The 22748-nt window shown below is 50.0% G+C and overlaps 1 protein-coding gene, 4 non-coding genes and 1 pseudogene across 5 annotated transcripts in view; all 6 read left to right on the top strand.

Moving 5' to 3' along the window:
• LOC149370452 (E3 ubiquitin-protein ligase RNF19A-like) overlaps positions 1-16063 on the top strand; it is a 66820-nt gene extending 50757 nt beyond the window's left edge. Inside the window, exons 6-10 of the mRNA XM_089577774.1 lie at positions 1041-1348; positions 2365-2479; positions 4763-5123; positions 6000-6167; positions 12215-16063. Coding sequence (XP_089433900.1) covers positions 1041-1348; positions 2365-2479; positions 4763-5123; positions 6000-6167; positions 12215-12398 — 1136 coding nt within the window. The 3' untranslated portion in view covers positions 12399-16063. The remainder of the gene's footprint in view (positions 1-1040; positions 1349-2364; positions 2480-4762; positions 5124-5999; positions 6168-12214) is intronic.
• Positions 16064-18823: 2760 nt separating this feature from the next.
• Positions 18824-18946, top strand: TRNAL-CAA (transfer RNA leucine (anticodon CAA)). Its single transcript has 2 exons — positions 18824-18861; positions 18901-18946. It is a non-coding gene; the product is annotated as a tRNA-Leu (tRNA).
• A 64-nt stretch (positions 18947-19010) lies between these two features.
• On the top strand, positions 19011-19133 carry TRNAF-GAA (transfer RNA phenylalanine (anticodon GAA)). Its single transcript has 2 exons — positions 19011-19048; positions 19088-19133. It is a non-coding gene; the product is annotated as a tRNA-Phe (tRNA).
• Positions 19134-19195: 62 nt separating this feature from the next.
• TRNAL-CAA (transfer RNA leucine (anticodon CAA)) lies at positions 19196-19318 on the top strand. The gene is made up of 2 exons: positions 19196-19233; positions 19273-19318. It is a non-coding gene; the product is annotated as a tRNA-Leu (tRNA).
• A 63-nt stretch (positions 19319-19381) lies between these two features.
• On the top strand, positions 19382-19504 carry TRNAL-CAA (transfer RNA leucine (anticodon CAA)). Its single transcript has 2 exons — positions 19382-19419; positions 19459-19504. It is a non-coding gene; the product is annotated as a tRNA-Leu (tRNA).
• A 59-nt stretch (positions 19505-19563) lies between these two features.
• Positions 19564-20866, top strand: LOC149370447 (uncharacterized; annotated as a pseudogene).
• The last annotated feature ends 1882 nt before the right edge of the window (positions 20867-22748 follow it).

Below are 22748 nucleotides of genomic sequence, written 5' to 3'. Positions count from 1 at the left end.
AATTTTCGAATATATTTCGAATATTATATTTTTAGTATTCGAATTCGATTCGAAATCCAAGTATTCGTGTTGTTTCGAATATTCGACCCGACGCGAATATTCGTATCTAGCCGAATATTCATTGTGGACACCGGCGTTCATTTCGGTCCACAAGCCCTATCGGCATATACATAACAGCATTGCGGCGCCTACACCGAAGGAAAATTCTTTCTTCCTCCAAGGACCATGCCGTAGCTGACTGCACTGGTGAGCTTTTTTTGTGGCTATACCTGCGAAGCTGGTATAGTCAGAGCTGTGCACGAAGTACCTCACAATACGTGCCAGGTCAGTGCCAAGTGAGAGGGCATTTTCAGTGGCTGGAGGAGTCGTTCCAGTTAGAAGGGAAATACTTCTGCTTGACCATGTGGTGCAGGTTAGGCAGAAGTAGTGACCATGTGGTGCAGGTCAGTAGTTCCTTCAAGCTGGTTTTCCTTCACGACAACCTTTTACGTCATCCCAGCAACGCGTATTTGTGCTGATGGCAAGCTAGCCTTAATCAATGCTGTGTACCAGCCATCTTATCTGATATTTTCACTGTTCTAAGAATAATGTTCGAGACTTTGATACTTTTTGGGCAGCCACAAACACCTTTTGCGTTCATTTAATCATCGATAGTTGAACTGTGATGTTCTTAGGTGCCCAAATAAATGTTTTGTAGTGATTAAATCCATCTGTCCTTGATTATTCGATATTCGATTCGATATTCGGAACTAAGTATTCGTATTCGAAAAATTTGATATTCGCACACCCCTAATGAATAGCAAGCGTGCAGTGCCACGCAGTTTTCTCCGGTCTTGCTTTGTTGGGGAAAGCCTCATTGTCCGCTCATGGGACATGCAGGGGACGACATCAAGCGCATTATGGGGGCAATGCATTTTCATTATGAATGAATAGCAAGCGTGCAGTGCCACGCAGTTCACTCTTCCGGTCTTGCTTTGTGGGGAAAGCCTCTTTGTCCGCTCATGGGACGTGCATGGGACATGCATGGGACGTGCATGCAGGGGACGACATCAAGCACTGCCCCTGCTGCAAGGTGTTCATCATCAAGATGGACGACGGTTCGTGCAACCACATGACGTGCCGCCTGTGTGGCACCGAGTTCTGCTGGCTGTGCATGAAGGAGGTGTCGGATCTGCACTACCTGAGCCCCTCCGGCTGCACCTTCTGGGGCAAGAAGCCCTGGAGCCGCAAGAAGAAAATCCTCTGGCAGCTCGGCATGCTGGTGGGGGCCCCCGTGGGCATCGCCCTCATCGCCGGCATTGCCGTGCCCGCCATCGTCATCGGCATCCCCGTGTGGGTGGGCCGAAAGGTGCGCACCAGTCTTCTTTTTCTCCCCGCCCGTTCATTTCCTGTGATGGGCCATTTTTTACTGTGCCTGCTGATGTTTACAAGTGAGTGAGCACCTGTGGTGCATGTAGTTTGCTGTGTTCTTGTGTGCAGATGCAGTCATTTTGCTTTTCTTCAGGTTTCGTGTTTGAGGGCTGCCAGTGTCTCATGGTAGAGCACACACTGTGGTGCACACATTTTGTTTTTGCTTTGGAAACATGCTAGGCTTTTGTGCTGACATCACTCTTAATAACAAATGGTTGCTTTCCCTTTAACGCAGGAAAAATTTACCCTTGGGGCTGATGATGTGGTGTCGTTTTTCTAAAGGCTGCTGTTTTACGGTGCCTTATTTTGTTGTGTAAAGTCGCTGGAAAAATTGCAGAAAAACCCTGCTGTTGCAGTTTTAATGTTATCTTGGGGGGGGGAAAATGTGCCAGCCGAGAGCAAAGTAGCCAAATAAAGCATTTGGGAAAAAAAAGAATGTTGTCTCCCACGTTTTTTTTTATTATTCATTGTAACTGACTTGCTTCTCGGGGATTGGCGTATTCAAAACACCCTGCAATGACTCCATCTGCCTGAGCAGCTGCCAGTGGAAGAAAAGCTTGCAGCGAACAGGGAATGGGCGAAGTTGCGGCACATGTGCACTTCTGTGCTGTTTTTGCGGCGACGTTTTTCGGTCTTTACGTAATGTGCTCAGTATCTCGTGAAACCTTTTAGCTGCGGTCAATCCACTGCTGCAGTGGGCCAGCGCTGTGCGGATGTGGTAGTCCTAAGAACAGTTGGTTCACAATACGATAAGGAATGAGGAGCGCAGCTTGATAAAACTGCATCACGCATTGGCTTGTTGTTGCTTGTTGCACATTACGCTCTTCTCTGCTACGTAGGGAGTACTGCTGAGCACAGCTTTTTCTTCCCCGTGTGTTCCGAGTGAAAGCGAGGTCTCTCTGTGTGTCTTGTCCCGTCTTGTTTCTCTCTCTCTTGTCTCCCCCATGCTCGCAGCTTCACTCCAAGTATGACCTGCGCACCACCAGCCGTCTCAAGCGCAACTTCGTTGTCACGAGTGGTGTGGTGGCCTCTTTCCTCGTGTCGCCAATCATCGCTGGCATTGCTGTCGGTGAGTGAGGGGCGGCTTGGTTTGGTTTGGTTCATTGGGGTTTCATGTCCCAAATCAACTCAGGCTATGAGGGACGCTGTAGTGAAGGGCTCCGGAAATTTTGACCACCTGGGGTTCTTCAACGTGCACTGACATCGCACAGTACACGGGCCTCTAGAATTCGCCTCCATCGAAATTCGGCCGCCAAGGCCAGGATCGAACCCACGGCTTTCGGGTCAGCAGTCGAGTGCCGTAACCACTGAGCCACCTTGGCGGTGTGGCTTGGTGGGGACTTTGTTAGGTATGTGACGCGGGTAGAGTCCGGGACTTCACAGTGGTTGAAGGCTGGTCTGAGAGTTTGCCCCGGGCCATCTTCACATACAAGTGAACATGCCGCTGTCATGTATCGGTACGCCTTCCGTGGTGGTGTAGTGGCTTTGATGTGTGGCTGTTAATCCTGAGGTCATAAGATCTTATCCCAGCTGGAGCGGCGTCATTTCGTTAAAGGCGAAAGCGCAAGAAGTACCTGTGCAGTGCTGGCACACTTAAAGAGATGCAGCTGGTCTAAATTAATCCAGCGCTCTCCACTACGGTGGTCCTCAAAGTGCATGGGCTGGTTCGGGACGCTAAGCCCCACATACTGTGTGTGCACGTGCGTGCGTGCACGCACGCATTAGAGAGATAGAGATAGCATCAGTGGTAGCAACATTCAACCCACTTGCAAATGTTAAATGTTAAAAGGATGATACTGTCACTCAGGTGTGGCAGTATTATCAGATACTAGCATAGCATAGTAGGCAAGTTGGTATTGCATCTTGAAAGAACGAAGCAGTGCAACTGAAACGAAGGACCAGGGAAAGCAAAGACTCGTACGAGCACTTGTACATGTCTTTCCATTCCTTGGGGTCCTGTGTTTCAGTTGCACTGTTTTGTTCTATCAAATACGAATAGTGAAGCTTTGCTACCAAATAAAATAAATAATCTAGCCTCAAACCTAATTGAACGCAAATAAAATAGTGATGGGAGTGAATCGAAAATCTGTACGGAAATTCGCTGCTCATGTCATTTTGTACACACACAAAAAAAAAACAAAATCTTGCAAAAGACTTAAATGCGACCTGTAGCTCTGCACTATAGTCTGATACAACTTAAGTCTGCAGTGAAGCTCTGCCCACATTCAGCCTCCGCCACAGAATTCCTCGGCGGCAAAAAAGTAATCCGCTGCTTTAATGTTTCTTGTTACCCAAACAAGGAGCTTGTCACAAGAAAAAAAATTTTGAGCTCTAGAATTTTGATACGTGGGTTGTTTGATGTAGTCAAATATTAAAAATCTGATTTCGTTTACAGCTGCGATCGCCCAGCGGAGTAATACAAGACGCCGCGGATCGCGGCCCAGTGTTAGCAACTGCTGTTTTTTAACTTGCATCCTATTATACAGGGCTCTAACTTTTGGAGGTATAGCTTTAGGTCTTGAGATGCAAAGCTGATTTCTGCTGAAGGATACAAAACAGGAAGCCAGTTTATATGCTCCTTGCTATGCTCCCAGCCAGGCACTGCAAAAAGAGCACTTGACATCCATGTCGTTGTGTGATGCTTGGTCGTAGGCTGGCGCTCTTTCTGGCTGCGCAGTTTTGCTTTCGCCCATGTGTGGCCTCAGAATTCTATGCGCTGCAGCGGCGACGAGAATGGCATTTTCAAAAATCTAGAAACTGTTATGTATATTAGTTACTGCGGGCTACGAGCCTCTCAATAATTCCTTTTGATTCCTTGATACATTGAATCATCATTCATTCATTCGTTGATTTCTTTTCTTTCTGCCTATTTACTTTTTCCTGTACCCATCATGGTAGCCCAGTAGCTTTGGCTTTCAGGTGCCGATTCCAAGAGTGCAGGATTGAATCCCAACAGCTCAGTCGCGTATTGATTGCAAGTGAAGGGCAAAAACGGCTTTGTGCCGCGCGATGTCAGTGCACGTAAAAAAATCCCAGGTGGTCTAAATTAATCCAGAGCCTTCCACTACACAACTCTCATAGCCCACGTGTAACATTGGTACATTAAACACTAGATACTACCTCATGCTTTTTCCCGAGTGAAGAGCTGTATACCACTGACTACAGGGTTATTCCTCTGGATGTTTGTGCATGGAATGTTTACGTGTTCAGTGGATGGCATATGATTTGAGATGCTGTCTAGGAGAGCTCATAAAGAGCGGGCACAGATTTTCTGAGCTTTCTGCACCTTAGGCTCACAGCCTACAACCTACTGTCCTGCAGCCTCACTCAATGCTGTCGCGTGTGCGTGCAGGCATTGGTGTCCCCATCCTTCTGGCCTACATCTACGGCGTGGTGCCGGTGTCACTGTGCCGCTCGGGCGGCTGTGGTGTCACCACGTCTGCGTCGGGCGTCCGCATCGAATTCGATGAGGAGGGCGATGGGGTGGGTGGCGTGGGCGGGGGTGGTTCTGCGGTCGCGGCTGACGGTGCCAGCGTGGACACGGCGGGTGGCGGGGCACCAGCCAGCATCGGCGAGGCGGCCTCCCTGGGCATGTCCGGGGGCAGCCCCAGCCTCGGCTCGCACCTGGACGCTGCTGCCGGTGCCTCCAACACTGCGATCGCGGGTCACTCACTCACCGGTAGCATCGCCTCGGCCAGTGCACACTCGCACCGGTGAGCCCCACCTCCCCGTACTCAGAGGGCCCCCAATAGTTGATGCTAGTCAGGATGTGACATGCTAACATTGGGTTGTCACCTGACATTGGGTTGTCCCCTGACATTGGGTTGTCCCCTGATATTGGGTTGTCCCCTGATATTGGGTTGTCCCCTAACATTGGGTTGTCCCCTAACATTGGGTTGTCCCCTAACATTGGGTTGTCCCCTAACATTGGGTTGTCCCCTAACATTGGGTTGTCCCCTAACATTGGGTTGTCGCCTAACATTGGGTTGTCGCCTGACATTGAGTTGTCCCCTGACATTGAGTTATCCCCTGACATTGAGCTGACCCCTGATATTGGGTTGTCCCCTGATATTGGGTTGTCCCCTGACATTGGGTTGTCCCCTGACATTGGTAGGTAGGTAGGTAGGAAAGACTTTAATTGCTCTAGAAAGGTGCTAGTAGCAGACGAGAAAGAAGAGGTCCATCTTCCTTCTTCTCACAGGGTCGGTGCCCCTATTCCAGGGCGCCGCTGAGCTTCGCTGCTCGTTGGGCGTGCTGGATTGGGTTGTCCCCTGACATTGAGTTGTCCCCTGACATTGAGTTGTCCCCTGACATTGAGTTGTCCCCTGACATTGAGCTGTCCCCTGACATTGAGCTGACCCCTGACATTGGGTTGTCCCCTGACATTGGGTTGTCCCCTGACATTGGGTTGTCGCCTGACATTGGGTTGTCCCCTGACATTGAGTTGTCCCCTGACATTGAGTTGTCCCCTGACATTGAGTTGTCCCCTGACATTGAGTTGTCCCCTGACATTGAGTTGTACCCTGTCATTGAGTTGTACCCTGTCATTGAGTTGTACCCTGTCATTGGGTTGTCCCCGTCCTGTCCAGGCTGGAGGTTCAGGCAGAGGTGTCGTCCAACAAGCGCTTCAGCCTGAGCAGCCACAGTGAGACCGCCTCCGCCACGGTCAGCCTGAGTGAGCGCTCCGCCAACATGTCTGGCCTGGCGGATGATGCGGCCAGCACCCGTGCCCTGGCTGGGTCCATCGTTGGATACAGGTGCGTCACTGCTGCCTTTGAGTTGGAGCAAAGCGTCTTTTGGGCAAAGTTCATGGGCTGACTGCTACTGCAGAATTATGTTGTCTTGCTGCCAACAGCTGATGCATTTACTGCTGTCTAGCGGTGAAGGGTCAATTCCTTTGAATTGTTGCAAAGGCATTGGCGTCCAGTGGTGGTGTATGAGCTTCTTCAGATACCCATGGGGTAGTCTTGTACGCACTAAAAAAAAGTAACTGATTACGATTCCTTGTCTTAAATGTAACTGATTTCAGTGGTCACTTACTGCTCATGAAAAGTAACTGAACAATTACGGAGAAGTAATCAGTTACTGTTGCAGTAATTTTCATCCATGTTTTATTAGCATAGCACCAACATACACGGATGAGAATGAGCTGGTGCGGCTTGCTTGATCAGTTAGTCTGTTACAGTGCATACGTTGGTAGTTTGCTCTGCAGTTGTTTCTCAAAGTTTTCTTCGGCGTTTTTTCAGTTTCCTTGTGAATTGATTTGTAGCAACATTGTAGAATATCTCGATATACTCGCCGGAGGGAAGTGTGTTGATTCAACACGCTAAGGCTTCGCGAACCGCCTCGAAGTTGCGCAAAGTGCTGCACTTCGCTGTTGTGCGCTCTCTGACTGAGCAGAGCCCAAATATGACATTCCGCATTGCTCTCATGTCGGTGCAGTGTGAAATATAGAGCTTGGAATAAGGCGATAGTCAAATGCTGGCCACTCTGGCATCCACGTGTGGACATCCTCATGCACACGACTTCTCTGCTGCTTGACTCTAGTTGCTCTCAGTGAAGGAATTCGGTGCTGCACCCGTGTTTGCCACAGAGTGCAGGTTTATATGATTGGTTGCAACTTGTTTTCGAAAAACAGTGCAATAGATTACTGGTACTTGATTAGTGAAAAAAAGTAATTGCAGCACCAAGAACCTTACAAAAGTAATCATTGCTTTACAAAATAAGAAGAAAATTCAACTATTATGACTAGTCAGTTACTTGCAGTGCATTACGCTCAAGTCTGCCACGAAGGTGTCACCATCTGGAGGCAGGATGCAAACTGTTTAGAATGCTTATCATCCTGACACATATCACTTCACAGTGTAATGTTATGAGGTTAGTTTCTTTGAATACCCGTAGCGGTATTGCCATGTGATGGCAGTGATATTTTGTTGGATACCTTGTCACTTCGGAGTTGATGTGTGGTGACGGGAGGCTGACTACTTAAAACACTTAGGAAACCGTTGGCTGCCGTTTAGCGGCAATACATGCCTTGCGGTATCATTGAGTGGCAGCAGGAGGCTAACTGCGTTAAATGCCCGTGAACTTACTGCAAGGTGTTGACGAGGAAACGAACTTCCTTGTATGCCTGTGAAGGTGTCACCACTTTGCAAAGGGGACTCGGCCAGATTTGGTTGCTTTTGAGAACACCACACCGTGTGGGACCATGAACTGCATGCACCGTGCGAATAAAATACTTCGGAATACCCATTGAGGTTTTCTGGGTGGCAGTATGTCTGCTCTTTGAATACCTGTGAAGGTACCATTCCAGAAGAGGGCAAATACGGGCTGGTTGGTACATGATTTTAAGAATTTAAAAAACAGCGCAATCAAAGACGAGACACAAGAGAAGGACAAAACACCAGCGCTGGTGTTTTGTCCTTCTCTTGTGTCTCGTCTTTGATTGCGCTGTTTTTTAAATTCTTAAGGTACCATTATTGCCACATACAGTAAAACCTTGTTAATTCGAAGTCGCTGGGGCCGCAAAAAGTGTTTGAATTAACCGGGTTTTCTAATTGACCGACCAAGGGAAAAAAAAGTGGACCGGAGAAAAAATTGCATTGCGGGAACGTGTAACCATCACTGGACAGGTTTTGTGATTACCGTATATCGCTGCGTAAATGTTGACCTTCTGGCTCGTAGTGGCTGCTGGCAAAAAAAAAAAGCAAGAAAGAAAAGTCAACGCATACCCGTGCCTCGGGGGCTTCGTCCCATCGCCACATTTTGTTTTGTAGCTCCCCCCAGGATGGCATTGCGGCGCGTACTCAACTCGGCGCAACAAATGCGTAACGATGTAATTACAAGGACAGCATTCTGATGCCAATGGAGATAAAAAGCGAAAAAGTGGCGTTCCACCCTGCCTCCACACTCATGTGCTGCCCAACTGCAAGGGGCAAACTGAACTGCAAACGGTCCTGTAGTTTCGGATTCCAGTCCGACGCATGCCTTGGACCCCTGGATATTATTGGAATTATTGCTCTCGCGCTGCCTACCGCTCATCCGAGCAAGCGACTGCCAGCGCGAACGACCCGGGTAAGCGGCGCTCAATTCGAATTTTCTGCGGAGGAACCGATTAGCATACGAATTGCCAACTTTTTTTCGGTGCAAGGAGCGCCATGCGTCCGACCAGGAACAGGCACCGGCACAAGGCGCATACTAACTGACGCTCGTCCTAAACTGCCTTAGAACCCGCCTTTAGGTTGATGCTGTGCATAGGTCGACTCCAAATTTTAGAATGGTCTTTTTTTTCTACAAAGGTCGACCTTACCATCTTATCACGGCATGCTGCTCGAAAGAAACGGCGGACACGCACAGTCGGACACACACTGCGGCCCCACGACGCTGCTAGGGCTAGGAGATGCGTCAATGCCAGCGTCTCTGCTAGATGCTACGAATCACTCCGATCGTGCCTTGACGAAGCAGTGAAAGCACATCTCTTGGAAACTGGTGCCCACAGTTGCTTTGCAGTGAAGCGCATCATTTCTGCAGGCGTGTGCTCCAGCGGTCCACAAGTTGTACGAGATCGTTTTTTTTTTCTTGAGAAGGCTGGGGCGGTTCGCATATCAAGCATCAGCATTACTAAATAGTGTCGTTCTGCAACGCCGCCTCGTGGCTTCAAGTGGCCATTGCTTCATCGGTACGCTGCAAAATCGGGATCGGACATCCTCTCATGGCATCTCAGATCTTTATATTACAGTAGAATCTCGATGATACGAATTCCTCGGGAGCACGCGAAATATTCGTATCACCCCGAATTCGTATGAGCCAAAACAAGTAAATCTCGACATGATAATGAACACACTTGGTGTAGAGAGAGGAACTCGAGTGAGAGACAGCGGGAAGCATCACCTGCATGCTCTGCCGAAGCGCGATTGGTGGCCCCGAGAGGGACCGTTGAAAAAAAAAAAGCTGCCGAAGCAGCTTTGAGAGAAGAGGAGGAGGAGAGGCGGCGTTGGGCGAGGAGACAGCCCGGGATCAGCCGGCCACGGCTACTTCCGGCCGAAAAAGTCAGTTATGCTCGCTTGCACTTTTTTGCCCTCGAGGTCTTTGACGAGACACGCCTGAAAGGCATAAAATCGTGCAGCGGTTTCGTCGCTCACGTTGCCAGCACTTACGGTGCGGCGCAGAACATCGAGAGCGTTAAGGCTTTCTGACGTCGGCGGCAGCTGATCGCACTCGTCGGCGTCTTCACCGTCGGCGTCTTCACCATCATCACTCTCGGTCTCGACTTCATTCACTTCGTCGACCAACTCTTCAATGGATCTTAACCCGCAGGTCGCAACGTTGTCGTCCGCGGTGACGAAGTCGTGTGCTGAAGCTTCAGTTTGCAGACTCCCCCAGCCTTCAATTCGAAAGTCCTCATCGGGCTCTTCATTTTCTCCCGTCGGAGCCGCGTCGCGTCCAGTTTTAAACCCACATTTGCGAAAACAGTTCGCGATGGTGTCTGAGGTCACATTATCCCAGGACATGGCCAAAAAATGCAACGCATCGAGCAGGCTGATCCGCAAATTCTCATCTTTGCGATCAATCTTTGCCAGGAGACGCCTTACTAAGAGTCCTTTAAAATGATGCTTTACATTCCGAATTATTCCAGCGTCCAGTGGCTGCAAATGGCTGGTAGTGTTGGCAGGCAGGAACCTTACGGTGACGTTGTTGAAGGTCGTTTCCTTTGGGTGCGCCGAACACTGATCTAAGAAAAGCAAGATCTTTCGGTTTTTTGCAGCCATTTTTCGATCCAGGATCGTGAGGAACTCGCGGAAAAATTCCGCGGTCATCCACGCTTTCTTGTTCCCTTTATAAAAGCAAGGTAAACGTCCTGCCGATCGAAAGCACCTCGGCTGTTTGGACTTGCCTATGACGGTAAGCTTAATTTTCTCCGAGCCGTCGGCATTCACGCAAAAAAGCACGGTGATTCTCTCCTTACTTTTTTGGCCGCCCTGGCAAGCCTGGCCCTTCACACATAAGCTCCTCTCTGGTTGTAAATTGAAAAAGAGGCCCGCCTCGTCAGCATTAAATATGTCGCGCGGTGCATAGTCTGAAATCAGCGCCGGCAGCGTGTTCAGCCAGTCGCTGACAGCTGACTGGTCCACTTTTTTTCCTTCACCGCTAACGACTCTGTAGACAAGTCCATGCCTTTCTTTAAAACGATGCAGCCATCCCCCGGAAGCTTGGAAATTTTCGATTCCCAGGGAAAGCGCAATGTTGTCCGCCTTCTCGCGTAGCACCTTGCCGTCCACGTTGACGCCGGCCGCTGTAACTTCGGCAAACCATGTCAGTAGGACCTCTTCCAGCTTCACGTGTGTAGCCGTCTTCGCCTGTTTCACGTTCACGCCGAAGTGCTGGGCATTCTTCATCACAACGTCTCGCTGCCCAACAATGGTGCACAGCGTCGACGGTGCTATGCCTAGCTCCTTCGCCAACTCGACACGTTTCTTCTTCGGGTTCTCGTCGACCTTCTTGAGTATTTCAATTTTCTCCTTAAACGAAAGGGCCTTCCGTTTTCGCGACATGTCGAACAGCAAACGCTTCGGTCTTTCCGCGCGCACTAAACTTCCGCCAGTCAGGTTCAGGTAGTCCACGTTGCAAAACGCACAGGGCAGCAGCAGCAGCGAACACTGAACAGACGCATGTAGCAGCATGCAGCATGCAGCTTCCTGTGATGGCGATGGCGATTCGGCTTTTCCTTTCAGATCGGGTCGCCCTGCGCGAAAGCACGGCGTAGCGAAAAAAGAAAGAAAACAAAACTAGCGTACGCCGATGGCTGCCAGGAAATGGGCGACGCAGAGTTGTCAGGCACGTGACTCGCCCTGGCTAGGCAGGTTTCGTGCCGAGCCATGTGCCGAGCGCACTTTATGCTACGGCGGCGGCATGGGCGGCGGCGGCGGCGTGGAGGTGAAAGGAGGCGTGTGGAGAGGAGGGCCTGTGGCCGCTGCCGCTCGGCCGGCAGAGGGTGAAGGGAAGCGGGCTTGAAAAGACGTGGAGGTGAAGAAGGGAGACCGGTGTGGAGAGGAGGGCCAGTGGCCGCTCAGCCAGCGGAGACTGGAGGTCAAGGGAAGCGGGCGTGGAAAGGGCCAGCTACCGCGCATTAGCCATGGTGGCTACTCTCCCCCTCCGAGACCAGCCGCGTCGCCCTGGTCGCCCCGCTCTCCATGCCCCGCTCGCGTGCGCCGGCCATTGGCGCGTTCGTATCATCCGCGAAGGCTTGAGAAACTGTTCGTATAATCCCAAATCATAGCGTATTCTATATAACGTAGACCATCCAAAACACTTTTGAAATTCGTATCATCGCGAAATTCGGATCAACCGTAATCGTATCATCGAGATTCTACTGTAATTGCCGCTAAGAATTATCCACCAGTCAAATTTACATTAGAAGTTACGGGACCTCAGAAATCCTTCAAATTATCCGGGATTTCGAATCAGCAGAGTTTCGAATTATTGAGGTTTTACTGTAGTGCTATGAGCTAAGGTGCAAACAGGTTCACCTTCTGTGTTGTGGTGGCATGTTTTTACCCACTTCGTCGTAAATAACAGTTTGCCTTCCCTTCTGTTCCCACCCCTCGCATACCTTGCTCTATACTTCTTCCGTCCCTTCCGACTCTCTCTTCACCTTTGTGGTTCCTGCCTGTGTACCATGCAATGTCCCGTGATGGCCTCCACTCCAATCACCCTCTCTCTCCCTCCTTGGTGTCTTTGGCTCTCCCCCATCCTCGTCTGGGCCCCCTCCCCTCCTCGCACACCCCCTCCCCCACCCGTCCTACAGAGAAGGGACCCTGGCGGCACCCGTGGAAGTGCACGTGGATCCGTCGGAGGAGCCGGACTACTGCCGCCAGTGCCGCATCACCCACCGACCGTGCTGCCCCAACGCGCTGCCCTCCTCCCCGCAGCAGCCTCAGCACTGCGAGTGCCTCGATGCTGCCAGCGTAACCAAGGTGCAGATCGAGTGAGGCACTGTCGAGCGACCCTGCTGGCAGTGTGTGCGTCTTCAGGCATGTGCGCAACAAAGAGCTGGTGGTTGCAAGTACCGCAAGGCCCTGTGTGAACATCGTCAGCTGTTGCTGAAGCGGAAGCCTCGAGCTGTCCTGAAACAACGAAGCCGGTGGTCTTTGCTGCTGCTCCTGCTGTCGTCATTGAACTGTGGGGTCTGCGGAAAGGTAGCTGGTGAAGTCTGTTGGGTGTGCACCCTGTCCACTTGTCGTCGGACCCCTTCCTGTTGCCTGACAAGATGGGCTGGCGCACTGTGGTCTGTGTGGGGATACGTCCGCAGGTGGTTTGGCAGTCACAGACCTGGGGCTGTTCCTTTGGGGAGTTGGTGCTGGCACAGTTCCTTGCTAGAAATGCCGACGAAGAAGGAAGAATTTTGACTTCTCGGTTGTTACTGTGGCCGCAGACTTGTCGAGGGGTAGAGTGATGGCCACAGTAGCATCTTGACTGACAGTATGCCCTCCCGTTGTGAGGTTACTTGCCAACCGTGCAACATGGTCGTGGGAAAGAGAGGATGCCATGCCATATTGCTTTGAGCAGAAGACATGTCCACTGCCTTTCTTGTGGTAAGAAGAAATCAAAATATCTGTCGGACAAGGTATGTGGAAGACTGGACATTCACCGCCGTAGGTTGAAGAATTGGCACCAACGAACGCCCTCCAGTCTTCGTCCTGATCACCCTTCCTTAGTGGGCATTGACTGCCTCAGCCTGCTGACGACAACTTTGGGGCCTGCACTTGTGACAGGACTGCGGTCACAGTCAAGGTGCACAGGATTTGCAAGATCGGTGTGTAGAAACAGCATGCCTTAATATTTAACGCAGTTGCCACTAGGGTGGGCAAGCAGAACGCTACAGAAATGGCTCAAACATCAGGCTTTTCACACGACGAGTCCTGCTTCTGGAACCTGCCTCGGCTGAGACTGGCATGGGGAAATACATTCGCATGGTGCTTCGAGGGCATCTGTGCCCACACACCACTTAGGTGAAGACTTAACAATAGCAGAGGGAAGGAGGCACAGGAGAGGACTGACGGTACAGGTGTCAAACAACTGGTGTCAATGTCATCTCGTTCATGTGCTTGAGGAGTATGTGTCATCTATTGGGGACTTCAATTTCTCCCTTTAGATTCTGCTGCTGTCTTTTCTTTTTTTTTTTCTCCCTCTCTCTCTGCATCGGTTCGTCGAGAGGAGTGTGCCAACAAGGCCGGTGGACTGCCAAATGCCTGCCACTGATTGTTCCACCATTGATGCTCTGGTGGGGAGCAAGGCAGTACCACCCTGTGCACATCGGAGCCGGAAAACGGTTTGACTGATTGGTGCATGGCGTGTCACATTTGCCACTGTGTTGTCCACGGGCCACTGTGTTATGTCACACATGCTTGGGTCATTGTGTTCCCACGTGTGGTTGGGGGGATGGGGTTTCGCCGTTCAAGGTTATAGTCATGGATGTGTTCTGGACAGTTTGTGTGGTGCCACTGTGTGCATAGAAATTTGTCGGGAACTTGTATTCAAGTGTGCTCGTGTGAAGTTCTAGCTCGTGCCGCAGCGCATTTGCTGCTGGCAAACGTGTATTGTATATGTATACTGTGCCACAAGAAGGGTGGTTTGTGTGCATTGCTTCTTCTTATGATGCGCGCACATGGCTTTCTCTTGTTTTTGTGGCAAAAAAAAAAGTGCTGGAGGGAAATTAAACCTTGCCAATTGTTTTGTACAGTGTATAGAAGAAAAATATTGTTGGTTTTGGTGCTTCCATTGCAGTCACAGCCAACTCACTGCAGCAGGCCCGATTTTGTTCCCTGCGCTACCGGTACACGTTCATATTCGATGGAAGCCCCCTCCTGGCTTTTAAGGACTGGTGTGTGTGGTAGCAGCACTCAACTTATGTTATGTGCTTCTCTTCCTGCTTTTGTGAGGCTTAGCGATTTTCTGTCACTCTTGGACAAGAAAGCGCCTCATCTTTTTATGGCCATTCCGAGCCAGCACATTGCTTGTTGTGGCTGCTTATCGAGTTGCTTCCTTTGCTTCGCATTTTCCTAAGCGCATAATTTGATTAAATGCACGAGGAAGAAAGATTGGTGGGAAGGTGGGGCGGTACACAAACTGACACGAGCTATCAGCCTCGAGTGGCCAGCTGTTTTGAAGATGTGTGTGCCGCCTTTGGTGAAGTGCTCAATGCCATCGTCAGCGTTTACTGCGACTGCTGTGTCTGTCATCAGAGGGCTGTGGTAATACTACAGAGTCTGCAGCCTCGGTCGAAATTTTCCGAAATCTTGGTGAATGGTTGGTATGTACAGTGTGGACCGTCTGTGCAAACATTTTGGTGATTCAATCTCCCAACAGAACTGCCCTCTGCTTATCTGGATCTGTGCGCATTTTGCGAAAATCAACAACTTGAGTGCCGTGGTCACTCTTTTTCTCGCATTGCGTGTCACGGGTGCGCTGTGGTTTCTCTGCCCATCTTCGAGCTTCACCTTTAGCATCAAGCTCTCGCAGATTCTTAACAGGCAGCTATATGACAGCTTTGGTTTCGTGCAAGTATGCGCTGATCGACTGGAGTTCGCATGGAGCAACACCTTGTCTGTACCTCATCATCTACTGTTCAGGCTTGCTTCGCATCTAAGAAGTTAAAGCTTTGTGTGAAAGTTTTTGTCCTTTGGCCGTGGTGCATCAGTTTTGCACTTCAGTCTGGTGTTGCTGTGTTGTTGGGTTGATGTCGCCAAACCTCTTGTCACGTGTGTCGTATCGACTCTTGTCGCTTTGCATTAGCAGCGGTTGGCAGGCCGATGCTTGAGGCGCATCAGGTTTTTGTCGGAAGAGGGGCACATACATAGAAAACTTTGTCCACGGCTGCACTACACTGATGGAGTGGCACTGTTGCTAGTCCGTACTTGGCACACTCGACGTCGTAGCAGCGGCTCTCCATCGAACGTGTTGCCGTGTGCGGTGGCTGCGGTGTTTATTGGGCATTCATCGTTTCACAGGAGAATGGCAGCTTCACCCAAAACCCTGTATCCCGTCACACGTGTCCACCTGATGTGAACAGATGTCATCACATTTCAGCTACTGTAGTCGTTGGAGGACATTGGAAACTTCGTTGCACATCATTCTTGTTTTGGTTTTTTTCCCCCCATAGTTTTGTGGAACAGATTGAAGCTAGGACATCTTCACTTTTGATGTGGCTAGTAAAAAGAAAAAGAAATTCAGAAAGTTTGCAGTTGAAGGCATGAGTATTGTCCATATTTGTTTGTCTTTCAAGCTAACCTCACAGCCTTGGACCCAGTGGTGCAACTTCTATGGCTGCAAGAGTCTAGTGTTACACACTGAAGCAAAGACTGCTGCTCCATGGCTGGGAGGAACCTGTGCCCCTGCTGACTGAGGGCGCATATTTGTTATATAATCCTGTTTGTAATCTTGTACAGCAATGGCTTGTATGGTATACTCGTAAAGGGAAGATAACTGCCAATCTTTGATGCCCCCGTTCTCGCCTAGGCGCCGGGGAGTCGTAATGTACAAAGCTGGTTACCCGCAGGCGCTGTGGCGTGTGTGTGTGTGTGCGCGTGCATGTACACTATGTGCGTGTGTGTATTTATAATTGAAATTAAAGGAATAAAGTTGCTATTTCCACGGACACATACTGGCTCTACTGATACGCATATTCTCCAAGTGGAGTCATGGAGTTATGCAGTGCTTCAAGAAGTGGACATTGGGACCCCTTGTAAAGCATGCTGCTTGTGTGGAGAGTTAAAAGGGCTCGAAACATCTTTGTAAGAGCTCGAAACATCTTTGTTCATATTTTTATTTTTGCTGGGAATAAATGCCTTCACATTAGGAGACGGGCGTCCTCACTTTCCAGAAGGCTTCAGGTGATGAGTTGAGAGTGATTTAAGTGCAGAATAATTGGCGAGGATGGGGTGTGGCATGAAGCTCTGAACCCGTCCTCTGCAGTATTCTATCATACCCTCACCAGAGCACATTTTCCTTTTTTCATTTTAAACTTGGTCACACTCTAGAAGAAATGAAGCCCGTATTTCCCTCAACTCAAAGCCGTTACTCAAGTGATGCTCCTGGTGTCTTGTGCTGCTGTGGGCTAGTTGGTTTGCCTGTCCTTTTCTATTTTGAGAGCCCTTAGTTCATATAGTTCCGCCACCATGGTGGCTCGGTGGTTATGGCGCTCGGCTGCTAACCCGAAAGACGTGGGTTCGATCCTGGCCGCGGCAGTCGAATTTCGATGGAGGTGAAATTCTAGAGATTCATGTACTGCGCTTTGTCAATGTACGGTAAAGAACACCACGTGGTCGAAATTTCTGGACCCCTTCACTACGGTGACCCTCATAGCCTGAGTCACTTTGGGATGCTAAACCCCCATAGACCATAAAGCAAATCATGTAGTGCCATATTTGCAGGCTAATTGGCCGTTTACAGCACAGGCTGCAGCCTCAAAGTATGTATCAGGGTTGAGGAGTGGAGTGGCAAAGAGTACTGCACAGTGGCACTTAGAAACTGCAGAGGAACAGGAATGCCAACAAATGAGATAGCAGTCCCAGTCCAGTGAGCAGATAACTGATGGTCACTTTGGGTAATGGAGTGGGTTTGTAAGGAATGCATTGTACAAGGCGACCGTGTGAGTGGGCTAGGAACTTAAGGTATGGGTTTGGGCTAGTTGGTAATCCATTCCCAACGCAGAGTGAGTCTTTTTCTCGTCTTGGTCGTTTTCTGCACTCTTTGTGTTGAGAACGATTAGGAGGTTTGTAGCCGTGGGGTTGCCATCGCCAAGGCAGGAAACTGTCAAGTGGAGTTCAGTGGGACAGGCCTTTGACCTGCAGTGGACATAGTTGGGCTGGTGATGATGGAAACGCCAAATGGAGACTCAACGCCAAAATGGAGACTCAAAAAGTGATGCGTACGACCATAGTAAACATGGATCACCACCTGGAATTCACCCAGGTGCAAATGTCCAAATGGGACTCGCTATGGTATCAGTTCAAATGGTTTATACTGTTGGGACCAGTAGCTGCCCCTGTAGGAAGAACAACATTTCTTTGGTTAAAGCATTTGTGTAATGTTCTTCGTTTTCTAGCCTTTCTGAAAACTTATGAAAAAGTTTTAAAGTAGGAGTTTTCGGAATTCTAAGCACACTCCTAATATTAAGGAAAACATGCAACCTACACTGAAATGTGTTGCCCTGCAGACCGTGCAGATCTGCACATAGAACACTCTGCTTTAAACGTAGCAGGCAGCAAGAAACCACTGCAGTACGCACATCTTGTATGATAAACTTGTACACACATCCAAACTTAGTGGGAGATTTAGTTGAAAAATTTGGTTATTTGAGGAACGCCATTACCACAAACAGTGGAAAAAGCTGTCTATTCAACAACAAAATTCTCTGTAGGATCCAGCAGATCCCACTTCAGAACCAAAAGCCTCCAGTATTGATCAGAAGAGCCTGACACAACTAGTTGATGCCCTTCTGGGACCTTATACACCATAGAAAACCAGAAGGCTGCCTTCTGGGACCAGCAGACCCCAGCACGAAACCAGTTAGCACCCGTATGGAAGCACCTCAACCTACAGCAAACCAGAAGGCTTCTTTCTGGGTCCAGTAGCCCATAGGTCCAAGCAAAACAGTTGGTGCCCTTCAGGGACCATTTGAATCTGCAGCAAACCAAAACGCTTCCTTGTGGGTCCAGGTGAAACCTTTAGAAAGCAGCAGATTCCCATTAAGAAATTTCCCCTAGGTAACGCTGAGTAACTTTTTTTTCTCTGTAGTTTCGGTTCCAGTTTCCAGCCGATGGTTGAGATGTCACAAGCGAGTAGGTCACGTGAGGCACACAAAAAAACTAATAGAGCCGCTGCTTTCTCTTTTCAATTCAAACTCGCGCCAAACTTCTCCGGAACTGGTCGGCAGCAAGTGAACGAAGAGCTATTGCAGTTTATTTTATTCCTCGTACGATCTGAACAATCTGGCGCACACTTCTGACGCCGCAACCGTCCCTCGACTGCTGGAACCGAACTGGATTGAAAAATAAATTTTATTGCAAGTGTTCCGAAGCTCTGGCCACGCCTACTAGTGTGCATTACACCGGTGCAGGTGTCGCATGCTCCTTTCGCAGCTCTCGACGAAGCGGTGAGCGGGCAGAGAGCACGTGGGCGCTGATGTATGACGCGCGCTGGTTAGGCGTGGTTCGCACTCATTCTGATTAATTGCTGTCAGTCCTGCGTGAAACATCCTGTATGTTCCTAAAATCGGCGACAGCGTTAGGGAGGAATAATAGAGACTTCTGGTCCACACATGTGGGCGTGGGTTCGAATCCCACTCCTGACACATATTGTTCTTGATTCTTCGAGCACCCGATTTATAGATTCGTAAAATCAGTGTACCGACAGTGTCAGGATGGCCGAGCGGTCTAAGGCGCCAGACTCAAGGTTAAACTCCTTGCCTGCGGGATGTGGGCTAAACGAGGCTTCTGGTCCACAAATGTGGGCGTGGGTTCGAATCCCACTTCTGACACATTTTTTTTCTTGATTATTTGCGCAGCCAATTCATATACTGGTAAAATCGGTGTGCCAGCGTTGTCAGGATGGCCGAGCGGTCTAAGGCGCCAGACTGAAGGATAAACTCCTTGCCTGCGGGATGTGGGCTAAACGAGGCTTCTGGTCCACAAATGTGGGCGTGGGTTCGAATCCCACTTCTGCCACATATTTTTTCTTGATTATTTGCGCAGCCAATTCATACTGGTAAAATCGGTGTGCCAGCGTTGTCAGGATGGCCGAGCGGTCTAAGGCGCCAGACTCAAGGATAAACTCCTTGCCTGCAGGATGTGGCCTAAACGAGGCTTCTGGTCCACAAATGTGGGCGTGGGTTCGAATCCCACTTCTGACACATATTTTTTCTTGAATATTTGCGCAGCCAATTCATTACTGGTAAAATCGGTGTGCCAGCGTTGTCAGGATGGCCGAGCGGTCTAAGGCGCCAGACTCAAGGATAAACTCCTTGCCTGCAGTATGCGGGCTAAACGAGGCTTCTGGTCCGCAAATGTGGGCGTGGGTTCGAATCCCACTTCTGACATATTTTTTCTTGATTATTTGCGCAGCCAATTCATATACTGGTAAAATCGGTGTGCCAGCGTTGTCAGGATGGCCGAGCTGGATTCCACTTCCGGCCGCGATATAGCGAACGGACGCGTGTGAAATGGGCTCCGTTGGAGCGGTATCAGCGGCCGTGTCCGGCCGCGGTAACAGGTTTTCTTCTGCATCGGATGATGAGTATCGTGTTGTTTTGCCTAGTCTGCCTTCAGGGCGTTTGGTTTTGAATACCGTTTTTATGCATGCGGACGTGAGAGCACGGCCCTACCGAGTAGAAGACTTTAGGGATACGCTGGTGAATTTGAATCTGCTCCCCGACGTTACGGCCTTGGGGGCGTATCAAATGAATCACGTGTGGGCAGTTACCTTCAAGTGTGACGCAGGTGTGCAAAGACTGCTCGCCAACAACGAAGTGCAAGTGAAGAACCATCGCTGCGTTCTCATCGACCCGTCTCACCAGGACCTACGGTTGAAACTGCAATTGCTGCTGCCCACCGTCCCCGACGACGACGTGCGGGCGGCTTTGCTAGTGTACGGGAAAGCGACAGATGTGGTCAAGGAGCGTTGGAGGGTGAATGGTGTGTCTGACAAGAGCTCGACGACCCGGACAGTGACTTTGAAGCTCAAGGCCGGTGTGAAGCCGGAAGATATACCGCATCAGCTTAGGATTGCTGGGGAGCTGGCCCTTGTCGTGGTGCCGGGCAGGGCACCCCTCTGCTTGCGATGCCAGAGCACAGGCCACATACGTCGTGACTGCAAGGTACCGCGCTGTGTGCTATGTCGTCGCTTTGGCCACGACGAGACCGAGTGCGTGCGTACCTACGCCAGCGTCGCAGGGCCCGCGAGGAGTGACGATAACTCGGAGCTCCTAATGGATGAAGCTGATGCTGAAGCAGCAGCCAAGGCGTAGTCAGAAGACAAAGCTACGGCTGGAAATGAGCCGGCTGAGCAAGCCTCGGGCGAATCAGTACGCCAAGGCACTCCGAACCTCGAAGAAAATGGCACACCTGCGAGAACAGAAGACCCATCGACGGCGAGGTTGGTTCAGGACGAGAAGATAAACGCGACATCGGTAGGAAGCGCCAGCGAGGGGGAGCAGAAGATGGACACATCAAACGAGGGCACCGCCGCCGCGGCGACTAAACGCTCGCACGAAGTCGTCGAGGAAGATGACACATCTTCTGGCCCGCCCGTCAACGGAGAGCCACCGTCAAAAGCAGCTCCCGTGCGTCGGTCGACGTTGCGACCTCGGCCGAACATCCCTCCAGACCGGAGGACGACGACGAGGGCGACGACGCCGCCGCCGACGCCGCCGACGCAGCCGCCGCCGCCGGCGGCCTCGTAGTTGTAAGTTTTGGGACTGGACGAGCGCTTGTTCTGGCGCTGAGGATGCTTCTTGTCAACGGTAGGCGCCATCCTCTTGGTCTCCTTCTATACTACAATGGCGCTGCCAGATAGAGCTTTGCGATTCGCCACAATCAATGTCCGAGGGCTATGTGCGAGGAGGAGGCAACGGCAGTTATATAGGTTGTCAACGGAAAAAGATTTAGATATTATTGCCGTACAAGAGACGAAAATTGAAGGAGATGTTGAGACCGAGAGTATGGTGCTGCCTTTCATGTCACATTACTACGCGTGTGTGAGCCATGCGGTTGGGAGATCCGCAGGCTGTGTTCTTTTTGTGCGCCAACATTTGGGGCTTGAGGTGCAGGCCGTACGGTCGGACATTGCAGGACGTATGGTTCTTTGCGATTTTAGTTTTGGTCCAGTGCTATGGCGAGTGATATGCTTGTATGCTCCTAATGTACTCGAGGAAAGACGACAGATGTTTGAGGGACTCAAAAATTATTGCGATGTCGATCGGAAACTAGTACTGATGGGAGACTTTGTGTTTTAGCGGCGCGAGATAAAGCGAACGATACACCGTACAGAGACGCCAGCACGGCAGAACTTCGAAGCTTAATCGATGAATTTGGGCTCGAAGACGTAGCGGAATGCTTGGAAGACGACCACTGCGTTCGCTTTACGCATTTCCAAGGAGCCAGCCACGCCCGGCTTGATAGAATGTACGTTTCGGCCGAATTGACAGCGCTTTGCCGAGAGTACCATGTGCAGTCCGTGTCATTCAGCGACCGCTGTCTTGTCTGGTTTGATATTAAGAACAAGAAAGAAAATAAAAAACAAATTCACATGGGAGTTATGGAAGTTTAACGCGAAGATTTTGGATGACGACGTTTTCAAGGAAAGAGTGTCAAGTATGCTTGAAGAAATTAAGGATGATACAGCCACAGTTGTTTGCGAACAATGGGAGACTTTCAAGCAAAAAACTAAAATGAAAGCGTTGGAAAGAGCTAGTGCTATAAATTACGAGAATGATAAGTATGAGACGAACTTACGAAAGAGCCTGCAAATGCTAATAAACCAAGAAAACTCAGCTCCAGGCACGTTCAAGGCTGACATCTGTTCGCTCAAACATAAGCTCGAACAGTTTGATATCGACCGATACCGCGGTGCGCTTGTACGAGCCAGAGCCGATAAAGAGATAACCGGTGAGGCACCAACTAAAAGAGCACTGGCAAGGGAAAGAAAATGGGCCCGCAAGAATGTGATTTCCGAAGTTGAACAAGACGGCATTATTTTGAACGAACAGAACGACATCGAAAACGCTTTCACCCTGTTTTACAAACAGGGTGTCGAACCGGAACCGAACCCGAACCCAAAACCGGAACCGAACCCGAATTTTCGCCCGGAGCCGGAACCGAACCGAACCCATAATTTTTTCGCCATCTTGGAACTGAACCCGAACCGGAACGATTCAAAGGAACCGTTCCGAACCGGTTCGGGACCCGGTTCAGCACCACTTTTTTTGCATCTCGGCATACTTCTTGTTTTCGGACAAAATGAGATGATCTAGCGCATAGACTTACCCACCCGTAGCTGTCTGCGCTGGGAAGTGCAAAAATGGTACCTAGTGTATGCGACAGCGAACTTACAGGAAGTCTGGTGCCTGGGAAGAAGCCTAATTGACGCTTCTGCAATGCACTACCGCCAATTCTTTGCACTTCAGGTTTATGTGAAATCTTGAGTTATTATTACATATATCCCTTTTACATATTTGCGTAAATCTTTAATCAAATTGTTAGGACTGCTCTAACTGAATAAAGTACTATAGACACCACATTTTTGCTTGCGTGCTTTTCTTTCAAACGATCCATCAGACATTGATG

The sequence above is a fragment of the Amblyomma mixtum genome, chromosome 1 (genome assembly GCF_055824585.1).
Source record: "Amblyomma mixtum isolate Tamu chromosome 1, ASM5582458v1, whole genome shotgun sequence".
Lineage (NCBI taxonomy): Eukaryota > Metazoa > Arthropoda > Arachnida > Ixodida > Ixodidae > Amblyomma > Amblyomma mixtum.
The sequence above is the reverse complement of the archived record's forward strand: the minus strand, read 5'-3'. Positions and strand labels throughout refer to the sequence as shown.